Below are 12,546 nucleotides of genomic sequence, written 5' to 3'. Positions count from 1 at the left end.
CACTGGAAACCATGGAGAGCTAGCTTATAGCACAAAGTTAGATGAACCAAGGATCTGACTTGGCATAAGACAGTTGCTCATGTCCATAAGCTTTACCTCTGCACAAGTTCTGAGGTGCTGGACCACCAGCTATTGACGTCAGTTCTGTCACCACTAGCTTCCAGACTCATGCCACCTCCCACCTCCAAGAGCCAAGAATGAGGCAAAAGCATTGGCGTGGTCTGCACATAATGCTAAGCCATGGATTGTTGAAGTCTGCTTTGTCAGTGTGTCTCCTATCCACACAGACAGACATGGTTTGTAACACAGGACTAACACATAAGGATAGCCTATGGTTTATTTAAACCATGGTTTGCTTCCTCCACCAGAATTTGTTCTGTAGACAATTGAACAAATCATGGCTTGTTTTCTCAGTCCCTGGGTGGTTTGTTTCCCTCTTCCTTCAGCTGGTTTCTTGCAGTATTCCAACTGTCTTTGTGGCATTGCAATACTGGCCACAAGGCTGGGTTTGTTTGCATCACTTCTTGCCTAGGTCACCTGCCCCTTCCTCACTGCTCCACACAGAGAGGGTAGATGGCTGAACGACTCCTGCAGCTGCCATTCTTTCCAAAGGATTCTGTGGCAGTTGCATACTAGGACCATGGGAACCATGATGCTGGGTTCAGACAACATGACAGACCAGGTCTTAGGATTATGTTCCAACACAGTCAGTGTTGCACCAGGGCTAGCAGGCAGCACCACTGGGTTATGCTGCAGCTACAGCAGGAAGGAATTAAGCAGTCCTGCTGGCTGCCATCCAGAGCTTCCTAATATGTCGAGGCCCAAGCTGAATACACAACAGTTATATTTCTGTTAGGGCCAATACTAGCAAAAGCCCAGGAACGTATTAAGATGGAAATAAGCCTAAATTACATAATTAGACAGATGGTCAAAAATATTTAGCAGGAATACTAGCAGAAAAAATGAAGGTTTTCCATTGGTTAATACCTTTTTATGAGTGTTATTATCTACTTAATTGTTAAAAGCCTGACCATTTCAAATGACTTAAGAGAATGAAAAACAATTCTTATCATGGGAATTTGGAGGAAAGCTGTGAATATGACTGATGCAAAACTGACACTGAGCAAACCGTTATGTTAAATGCAAAGCAGTGTAAGATTTATATGGTAACACAGTCAAGGCTATTTGTACTACTTTGTACTTTGACAACTTGAGCCAGAATCATCTGAACAAGTCCATTATGGGATAGCTTTATTGCTAAACATACAACTTACTTATGTTTCTGGATGAGACAGATTAACTAGATCCATTCAATCTGACTTCAGGACTACTTTTGGGACAGAGACTACTTTAATCACTTTGGTAGACAATATACAGCAGGAATTAGACAGGGAGAGTGTGGCTCTGCGAGTCTGCTGGACCTGCATGTGCATTTAAATACTGCCACATTAACCATTATTCTTCTAGGCTGCCTGGCGGGGATGGAACTTGGAAGCTCCATTCTATAGTCCTTCTTGGTAGGGGGCAGTAGAATTTCAGAAGGTGGGGTGGAAGAGTCCTGTTCAATGCCCTGGATGCTGACCTATGGTGTCCCTTCCAGTTCTATCTTGTCCCCTATAACCTATATATAATACCACTGTAAAAGGTTATCTGGAGTTTTGCAGTTCAGTGCTACCAGTGTGCTGACACCCAATTCTCCCTCTGCTTTCTATCTGAATCAAATCTGTTCAAGTTCAAATCAGTACCTGATATTAGCACTGGGCTGGATGAGGGCAAACAAAGGAAATTTAATCCAGAGAAGGCAGAGGTTCTTCTGGTCAGTCAAACCAGATCTGGGAATAAGGATTCACCATGTCTTGGATGCAGGTAAACCTGGATATGGTTTCAGCCATATCCAGGAGTGTGTAGGCATAGCTAAGGCTCAAGCTCCTGGAAAATTAGTTAGAAATTTTTTGGACTACTGAAATGTGCTCTACATGTGGCTAGTTTTGATTTCTGGGGTTAGCCCATTCACCCAGACCATTTTTGGAGCATGCTGTTCCCTTGTTACAACAGCTTCATTGGTTACCAGTCTGATTCCAGATATAATTTGAAGTACCGGTTATGACCTATATGACTATACAGAACTTAGAACCAGGTTGCCTAAAAGACAAAATTATCCCATATGAGCCAGTGGAAATTTTAAGATCACCATCAGAAGAACATTCTGCAGGAATGCAAGAGTAGCCCTTCCCAGGATCTGGAGCTCCCTTCTGAGAAAAGCCAAGAAGCAAAAACATCATTATTTTCAGATTATTTTAAGCTAAATCATTTGCAAAAAGTAGGTTGTAACTGATAAGTGCTATTTCTTAACTGTACTGATGCATTTTAACTTAGTTTTTAACCTATGTATCTGCTTTCATGTTAAGTATAATTTTGCATTTGATTTTATATTTCATTGCTTGTTGCCTTGAATACTAATGGTAGTATAAAGGCTGAAGTCAAACTCAAATAATAAGGATTTTTTATTTCTTTTTCTTTTTTTAAATGCTCTTCACTGTAGGTCATTGTCACATTCATGTAGCAATTTCAGAACAGGTCCAACAAAGAAAATTCTTTGAGAATCTCCAGAGACAATCACCTTGTGCTCACTTTTATTATCTGTTCTATGCTGGGCAAAGAGAATCCCTATGCCCCATGGCTTTTTGATACAATTTTAATCCATGCCAACTGTTTTATGGGCTTTTTATGACTTGTGGTGGTCTTTTAGTTTATTGTGAAGTTTTTGTATTTACATTTTTAACATTTTATTCATTTGTGCATGCCTCACTGGGAATGTAACTTAAGGGTGGAATAGCAATACCTACAATTAACAAACTAAGACCCACACCCAATATGAGAAGCAGAAATCCTCAGAACAGAATACAATAGCAAAATGATATAAATAATCCAAACATTTTGTCAAAGGATTTCAGATCAAGTCAAATATACCAAATGAGCTCAAGTTCACTCTGTACAATGTCTAGCATACAGCTAACATATAAACATTGAATACCAGCAAAAATTTAAATATGTCAGAACTCAGAACTCTGTCGCATTAAGTTCAATGGGGTTTATTCCCCAATATATGTATACAGAACTGCAATCTAAATACTGCTTTTCTTGTAAATAACCAGATTCTTTATCCAGACTTCCAAGAGCTCAAGTATGGAATTCTGTGGTCAGACTCCAATCATTGCCAAGAAATCTAAAATTGAATATACAATCCTAAACTTGTAGGTCGTACAGCTGGTTTAGACCTGCACATCTGTAATCTGATTTCTTATCAAAAGAAGTTGCTGCTGCTATTACAATGCAAACAATGCACAGGACAAGCTCTTCCAGCACCATTGCACGATAATTAAAGCAAGTTCTATAGCGGTTCTGTTGCACCTCTACACAAAAAGAGGAAAGGAAGGGAAGGAATAGGGCTACAAAAGAATCCTCTTCCAGGATGGCCACAGATGATTCAGCAGACTGTAATGGCTGGAAATGCCCATCTCTCTGGCCAAATACAGAGATGCCACGATCCCAGCAGCTGCATGGGGCAGCTTAAGGCTGACAGATGTATTGCCCACTGATGGGCATTGCTGTGTACTGAAGCTGTTTGGACACTGGAGTTGGACATAGATGCTTGTCATGATGCCAGATTTCATGGAACTTTCTGCATATCCCAAGCTACTTTTGAAACCGTAGTAGCAGAAATAAAACCCAGGTATGGAAATCCACATCTGTTAAAAAAAAAAGTTGGGCTTGACTGCATAAACTGGCTTTCAGCATTGTGTACTTCCCCCTCAAGAGTACTTTGAGAAATCTAATGTATATGACCTCTTCAGAAAAATGAGACATGTTATGAATCAACTATACCTGTCTGTATGGGATGAGAGAAAGAACCTAAGAGGATTCTGTGAGCTGGAGCTTCCTTAGGTGGTGGGAGCCTTGGATTTTTCTCATGTCCACATTTTAGCTCCACCTAGAGGGGTGGAGAGTTCTGCAAATGTAAATTTATGGCAGGGTGATCCCAGCATTTGCACACACTAAGGGCAGGCTGATGAACACACACTGTGGGCTTCCAGGGAGACAACACTGTGGAACACTTTGAACACTTTGTGGAACACTCTTGGATGAAACTGATTATCTGGACCCATTTCAGTCCGGCTTCAGACCCGGGTACGGTACTGAATCTGCCTTGGTCGCCCTGTACGATGACCTGTGCAGGGAGAAGGACAGGGGGAGTGCGTCCCTGTTGGTTCTTCTGGACTTCTCAGCGGCTTTCGATACCATCGACCATGGTATCCTTCTGGATAGGCTAGCGGGATTGGGGGTCGGAGACACTGCTTTGCAGTGGTTCCGCTCCTATCTCGATGGCCGATTCCAGAAGGTGGTGCTGGGGGACTATGGCTCTGCACCATGGCAGCTATGCCATGGAGTGCCGCAGGGGTCCATTTTGTCCCTAACGTCTACATGAAACCGCTGGGAGAGGTCATCAGGAGGTGTGGGCTGTGGAATCATCAGTACGCTGATGATACCCAGCTCTACCTCTCGTTTTCCACCGATCCAGGTGAGGTAGTGGCTGTACTGAACCAGTGCCTGGCCAAGGTAATGGGCTGGATGAGGGCCAATAAACTGAAGCTCAATCCAGACAAGACAGAGGTCCTGTTGGTTGGCGGATCGGGCTTCGGGGAGGTGAATTGAACCTAGTCCTGAATGGGGTTGCACTCCCTCTTAGAGACAAGGTCCGCAGCCTGGGAGTGCTCCTCGACCCAGAGCTTTCATTGGAAGCTCAGGTGACAGCAGTGGTGAGGAGCGCTTTCCTTCAGCTTCAGCTGATCCATCAGCTGCACCCCTACCTGAAGTACGACTGCCTGGCGACAGTGACACACGCGCTGGTGACTTCCTGCCTTGACTTCTGTAATGCGCTTTACGTGGGGCTCCCCTTGAAGACGGTCCGGATACTTCAATTGGTTCAAAATAGAGCTGCCAGGCTGCTGACGGGGACGGGGCGTTATGTTCACATGACTCCAGTCCTCCGTCAGCTTCACTGGCTTCCCATTGAAATCCGGGCCCAATTCAAGGTGTTGGTGATGACCTATAAAGCCCTAAACGGCTTGAATCCTGGTTACCTGAAGGAGCACTTACATCCATATATGCCCGCCCACTCCTTGAGATCTGCGGGAGAGGCCCTTCTCCGGGAACCCTCCGTGAAAGAAATTAGGAGGGTAAGTACTCGGAGGAGGGCTTTCTCTGCGGTGGCACCCAATCTATGGAAGGCGCTCCCCAGGGAGGTCCGCCTGGCGCCCTCGTTATTTGTTTTTCGGCGCCAGGCAAAGACCTTTTTATTTAAGCGTCATTTTAATTGTTAACAGTATTTGCTTATTTTATCTGGCCAGGGCGACTTCTTTTATATTGTTATTTATTTTATATTGTTATTTTTATATTGTTATCTTTTGTATTTTACTTTGTGTTGTGAGCCGCCTCGAGGCTTCGGCGAATGGGGCAGCATATAAATGTTTTAATAAATAAATAAATAAAACATTGAGTGATTCATCAGGTGCCGACTGGATTGAGTTTTAGGCTCCTCATGAAAAATTCCCTTTTCCAACACACCTGTGGCACTACTTAAACTATCTATATTGATGGAACTGGTTTCAATTTTATTAATTATTTCTATTAATTTACATTTTTGTGTACATCTTGTTTATTAATATTATTGATATTTTTATTGTAATGGCCACCCAGAGAGCATTATGGTAACAGGCGGCTTTTATACAAATTCTACTATTACTACTACTAATATATTCTAGCATTCACCACTGAAGATAAGCTAGCCAGAACCATTCTTTACCAGCTCCACTGACATAGAAAGCAAATCCCCTGTGTGCCCCTTCATTGTCCGAAGCAGGCTTTGCAATTCAACCTTGGCTCATGGTGTGTTCTGAGCTTGTGGTTTGTATGCTTTGGGCAGCCTCGGGGAGTGTTGGCACTCCCTTTACACACTTGTGGATGTGGAAGAAGCCTTTGCACCAGGGATGATGGTTGCTTGCTGCATCCTACATAGTGTTTGCAAATCAAAGGGAGGGGGGAACATGCTGTTTCAGGACAACTTGCAGTTTCTAAGCCCAAGGCCTGGAAATGATGCTTCTGCTATTGCCCAAATCAGCCCTTTCCCATGATCCCTGAACCCACCATCTGAAATAGTGACATGACACAAAGCATGGGGGAGCCTCACAAAATTTTGGATTCTGCCACTACCTTCATCAACATCACACCCACACTGAAGCCACACTAGCCATACGCCATGAAAAGAAGCATGCCACAGAAATGTATCTCTGGCAAACGTGAACTGTATAAGCTTTCCCCCTTTCCCAGTCATCGGCCTGATGGCATTCTCCATGAAAGCATTGATAAATACCTAATTTTTCACATATACGTACACCCTTTCTTGTGCCTTGTGGGATATCCCAGCTATTAACTAAAAAGGTTTCCCGGAGAGGTGTGCCTGGCACCATCACTGCTATCATTTTGACACCAGGTGAAGATGCAACTCTAGGAATTTAACAGTTGATTTTAATGATAATCTTGTTTTTAACTTGACTCTGGTTTATAATGTTTAGATTATATATTATTTGCTTATCTAAATATTTAATGTAATTATTTTAATTTGCTGGACTATATTTTTGTATTATTGATATTTTGTTAAATTTTTGGTATTACTGATTTTAGAATGTTGTTGTTTTAATTGTTGTAAGCCACACAGGCAGCCTAATCATTGATTGTGGTAGTGGCATATAAATGGGATTGATTAATTAATTAATTATCCACCCCATCAGTTTTGCTCTGGGTTGCGCTCCCCCATACAAGCGAATCCTATAGCCACTAAATGTCAGACTTCTCAGAGGACCACTAGTGAAAAGCCTGCTGACATAGCGAAGAGGCAAAGGATAGTAGGAAGTAAATTTTCCCTTCCCCCTCCCCAAAGGCCCTTATGATACACACTGGGAGCACACAAAAGAAGTAAGCTGGACACAATCCATGACAAACATTGGAGAGGCTGATCGTCCGTCAGCACCATTGCAGGTTATTTGATAAACAAACAACCCACTGTGGCTTATTCTCATGGTGGTTTAGTACGACATGCTAATACATCCCTGATGAGTGCTTTCAAGCCCAAATTCACAGGCCCAAATTCATGAGCAGTAACTAAGAGGCTCAGGCTATACAAGGTCTCCCCAGTGTTGCAGATCTCCACAGAAATAATACTGAAAATGCTCTTTTCCACACTTATGGTCCAAGCACATGCATACCCATGGGGGCAGATCCCTGAAGGCAACACTGAAAAACAGAAGGCTCCGTCTGGGTTCAAATGATCAGGGAACATGGCCAGAGCCATGAGTCTTTTCCTTGCCTTGTGTATGCCGACTATGCACCGCTTCATTTCTATAACTACAGACTGTTGTAACATCTAAACCCTCCACAACTCCTGGCTTGTTCTCGGGCTCCAGGAGGGTTTGGAAGCTGCCCTCACTGGAGTCAGAGGGTACAGCAGCCTGCATTTGGCTTGCACGAGCATGGAAATCCCACAGCATGCAACCAGCTGGTTCAGGGCAGGAAAAAGAAGCCACTGTGGTTTCCTTTCCTTCCCTGAAGGAGCAAGGTTGCAGCAGGGAGCAGCACCATAAGAAAAAAGCTTTATGTCAGTGGGCGGAGTGTAGGGCTTATTGAGATCAAATATTCCATGAAGCCAAAAATGCCACTATTTAACTCAGTTTGCCCTTTTCATTTCATCAAGGTGTCATTTATCAACAAGAGCAGGTACGAGGTCAACTTGATGTAAAACTACTTTGGAACTCAGTAGTTGACAGAGTGCCTCTTCCTGTACGCATTTACTGTAAGGCCAACCACAGAAGCCATCTTCAAACGGCCTGAAATTAAAAGGCTCAGAAGGCAGCAGCAAGAAAGACAGCTTTTCGGTGGTCCCCCCCCCCCCCCGCCCAGGGAAATCTTGCCTGGCAGTTATTTGCTATTTGGGGGGCATTAAGCTAGGACCTTCCAGTTCTCCCAGGCTCTTTACAAGTATTTTAGTACTTTTAAAGTACAGGCCTACTTGACTGCCACTTGGTAGAGGGAAGCCTATGTCCTGCTAGGCTGGAGTCAGTTCAGTGGGAGGAGTAACAAAGGGGGTTTTTAGTTCACTGTTCTCCTTCACAAGTTCTTCTACTACATGGGCCTCTGACCCCACCTAGAGGACACATGCTGCTGGGGTTGAGGGCTGAGAAGCCAGGGCCTCCAGAGGATCCCAGCTTCTCCTCTCTTCCCCTGCTCACTGGATTGTTTCCTTTTCTCCTTCCCCAGACTTGTCTGAGGTGGCTTTTGCAACTTTGGAAAGAGCCATCAAGACTCTTTCCACTGCGAAACAGCAGACGGAGGGACCAAAATACAGAGCTGCCCCCTGAAGCTGTAGGACTGTCTACCTTTGAGGAAGGAGACTGACATATCCTGTGTTGGGGTGAGTGTCCCAGGGAACACAAGGTTACTCTGACCAAGTTTAAGACCCATCATTTTAATTCCTGGAATGAGATTTGACCTTCTGTACTTGGTGGTGGTCTCCATTTTTTTGCATCTGAATATTTTAGACCATGACAATATGTTGCCTTATGACACATCATTGCTTTGCTTGTGATTTACTTGTGTAATTTATTCTCTAATTATATTTTAATTATAACATACAACTTCTGGAGAAATCTGTTTATATAATGAAATAAGACCACATAGTGATTAGGCAGGCAAGCTCACCATATAGCAAAGTTTGCTCTACTGATAACCTGACAGCAGCAGGCCCCTTCCAATAGAAACAGGAATGCAATCACACTTCAGGGTCAAAGCTCAGTTTCCTATAGCACAATCCTATGCACGTTTCAAGAGAAGAAAGTCTTACAACTCCCAACATGGAAGAATGCTGCAAATTGTAGGACTTTTCCCGTTTATAGAGGTACAGGCCTATGATCTTAAAAGCATTTTTTAAATCAACATAGATTTTAATTTATAATCGTAAATTTAAATTTTTAATTTATAATAGTAGGCCAGCCTCTTCCAGAGACCAGTGCTGTTGACCCAGCTTGCTATTTTTCACAATGAGTGAGGGATATTTCCCCCTCCATTTCTTGATATCTCTTAACACACTGAGCCAAGAATCTCATAAATACCCAATCTCCAGCAAGTTAAAAAAAATCAAGATGCAAGCAAATCCTTATGTCCTTTTACTCAGAAGTAAGTTCCACAGAGCTTGGGAGATCATGCTCCAAAATAAGTCAATACAGATCTGTGGCTTGCTAAAAGGTCCACATAAGCAGTTTTTGGGAATATCAATGACTTCTCGAAATGGCCACCAGTCTCCATACAGGAAATAAAGCCTCTTACACAGTCCCCTAGGAACAGTAAAACTCCAGGAGAGGCCTTTTTCCACCTGAATTTTTTAGGAATAATGTAGACTGGTGGACTGCCTTACCAGATGGCTTGTTCACTCACACAAACAATAATGAAGGTATTCCTAACAGATGGAAATTTAGTATAGTAGTCCCACATTTAAAAAAGGGAGATTGAGGGCATCCTAGACATTATAGGCCAATCAGCTTAACTGATATCCCAGCAAAAAGCATATACCAACCTTCTTCAGATATTAGAGGACTAGGCTGAAAAAAAAATCTTATATGAGCAGGCAGACTTTAGAATGTGAGGGTCTGTCATTGATAGAGTAATTGTTTCATCCTGTCTCCCATGCTATCAAATTATATTGCAAATAATGGACAACTCTTCACCTCATTTATTGATTTAAATGATGTCTTTGATTTGATAAATAGAAACTTTCTGTGGGAAAAGGGGTTGGGAAAAAGCGTAACCTGGAGAATGCTCTTCCTTATAAAGGTGCTTTACTCAGTACAAATTTAAAGGTCTGAACTCATGTAAACCATGCCTTAAAAATAAGATTTGCACAGATAAAGGTGTTCCTGCTCCATTTCGTTTTTTACTTCTGTATTAATGATGTGGTTTGTTTACAGTCAAACATTTCATGTGTCAAAGATCTCATACAGATTGGTTAATATCTTCCTATAAATACAGATGACACGGTCTTACTGTCTGCTACTCAGACAGGGCTGCATAGATTACTGAGAAAGTTCAGTGCCTATTCTGAGAGAACAACTCAGTAATTATCAGTACAAAACTAAAAGTGGCAAGAAACACCACAAATGCCCTTTTATATTCTAATGAAATAGAGCATGCTTTTACTCATGCATGCTTTGTCTTTTCATCTATGGGAACTTGAATATTACAAGCCAAGAGAAATGAGCTGAAAGCAGCTGTGTCCAAACTTTGAAATGGTTCTTAAATTATTGGAATTTCGGGTCACTTCAACCAGTTGTAAGACTGTTTAAGGCAAAGGTGTTTCCAGTTCTGACCTGAGGTGTAGAAATTTGTGGCTTTGCCAATAACAACAAAACTGAAAGGGTCCGGAATCATGTCTTACATTCAATTTTAAGTGTGTCAAGATTCACACCAGCTCGTGTAATCAGAAGAAAATTTGGAACAGACGCAATCTCAGACCTGATCCATCTTAGGCTATTTATGTACTATCTTAGCCTGTTTTAGTGCTATTTAAGTAAGCTAGATCAAATAAGTGACAGCAGGTTCTGAAAAAAATGCCTGAATGAGCATATAGCCAGAAACTTGGGGAAATTTGGATTTTATTATTGTTCAAAATTGTTGCCCAAGTCATGGTTTTACTTAGAGGCTCCAAATATTTCCAGTTTTAATATAAGCAATGTTTTAAACAAAGATTACTAGGCACTAGAGTGCAGGTGGAACACAAACACAAAGTCCATGAAATGGCTGGTGAGTGCTAAAACTCATTATCTGTTAGAAAAATCCTAGAATAGTAGGGTTCGAAGGGGTCAGAGGGCCATCAGGCCCAACCCCCTGCTCAGTGCAGGACTCCATGTTAAAACATCCCTCTCATATGCATCTCTTTTCCAATAAAAAGGGATCAACACTGAGCCTTCACCTGTTTGCAAATTGAACCATGATCCAAGAAGGCAGATTCCAGACTACAGCAGCACATGACGGACGTTGCATGTATGGAAGTGGAAGTGGAAGCTCTTGGAATGCAGGCTGTATACCAGCTGCAGGGAGCATTATTGCCTATCTCAGTTTCAAGTGACTGAGGACAAGTTTATCTTTCTCTTACAAGGATTTAATCAGCTTGTGACTTACAGGGTTGCCCTTTTACAGGTTAAGGCAGCCAGTTCAAGGAAAAACCGCTGATTAATGAACTATTAACTATTAACACCTTATTGCAAAAGTTCTTTTAAAAAATTATGTAAGATTTCAGTGGGCTTACAGAATGAATTTTATTAAAAGGTATGTTCTAGGATTTTCAAACTCTTTCTATAAAAGAATTTTTATATTACATTGTATTGTTACTTCAATTTTTGACTTTCATACGTTTTGACTTTCAAATTTTTGACCTTTAACATTTTATCTTAAAGGCTGTATAGCTACTATTTGTTTTTAAAGTACATTCACTGTATTTTAGTCAATACATTTTGACTGACTGACTTAAAAGGGACTTTTGCCTGTTCAACATTTTCGCAGAGTGGAGGGGAGTAGCTGTGTTTATCTGAAGCAGCAAAAATGAAGGGCCTTGTTGTACCATAAAGATTCAACAAACTGCTCATAGAATACGCTTTCAGGCACAATTTGACATATATGTTCGCCCTGGTACCACATAACTAGGCTCATATCCCAGCTTTGACAGCCAAAAGCAGACTTCCTTAATCTATAACCCAGTGCCCTCCAGGTATGTTGACTACAACTCTCAAGCATTCTCCAGTTATGTGGGTGGGGGATGCTGGGACCTGAGACAACACGATTGTAGAGAAAATCAGAATGGGCAAGGCTGGTCTAATGCGTTTATCCTATCTGAATTAACTTTAGAGGCACGGGTACAAAATGCAAATCAGAAGTAAGGAAGTGCTTACTGAAGTACATGCTTGGAAAAAGTGCTATCCTTAAATGTCTTTTGCAAGCAAAATTTTAGAAGGGGAAGCACATACCTGTAAAACTGTATATGCCATCTAACGCAGGAAGCTTTTCGAATATCGCTATTCACTGGCTTCCTCAAATCCTCAAAGAATTTTAATTAATACATTACAAGAAGGATACTGGGAGACTGTTTTAAAGATATCCATACACATGTATCTATATACTGGCGGTCTTAGGAGGCTTCTCCAGGCTGTTGGCTCAGATACATCACTTCAGCGGCTTCTTCGCCCGCAAACCCACCAGCTATCCGGCCGGCCCCCCACGACACGCTTTGCAAGAGGAACACGTGGTCCCAGTATACCCTGAGAGTGGAGGAAAGAGCGGCGCATGTTGGGATCTGTAGTCTCCTGAGGGTACGCGACCTTCCCGGAATCGATCGTCATGAAAACTGCTTTTCCCAAAGAGCATTGCGATGAGGCGGAGGAAAGGCGT

At 42.2% G+C, this 12,546-nt stretch overlaps 1 protein-coding gene across 3 annotated transcripts in view; it reads right to left on the bottom strand.

The window, feature by feature from the left end:
- The window catches only part of METTL8 (methyltransferase 8, methylcytidine), a 44,250-nt gene extending 31,787 nt beyond the window's left edge, over nt 1-12,463 (bottom strand). For 2 of the 3 annotated variants that reach the window (XM_044418393.1, XM_044418395.1), the window contains exon 1: nt 12,126-12,449. Coding sequence is in view for 1 of the 3 variants with exons in the window: in XM_044418392.1 (XP_044274327.1) it covers nt 12,416-12,443 (28 nt within the window). In the remaining 2 variants the exon portion in view is untranslated. Of the gene's footprint in view, nt 1-12,125 lie in introns of all 3 variants that reach the window. The other variant, XM_044418392.1, reaches the window with a different exon arrangement.
- Between the last annotated feature and the right edge of the window lie 83 nt (nt 12,464-12,546).

Source organism: Varanus komodoensis, unplaced genomic scaffold (assembly GCF_004798865.1).
Source record: "Varanus komodoensis strain SLA01 unplaced genomic scaffold, ASM479886v1 scaffold9, whole genome shotgun sequence".
Taxonomy (NCBI): Eukaryota; Metazoa; Chordata; class Lepidosauria; order Squamata; family Varanidae; genus Varanus; species Varanus komodoensis.
Note: the sequence above shows the minus strand (reverse complement) of the source record. Positions and strands in the feature narration are given on the sequence as shown.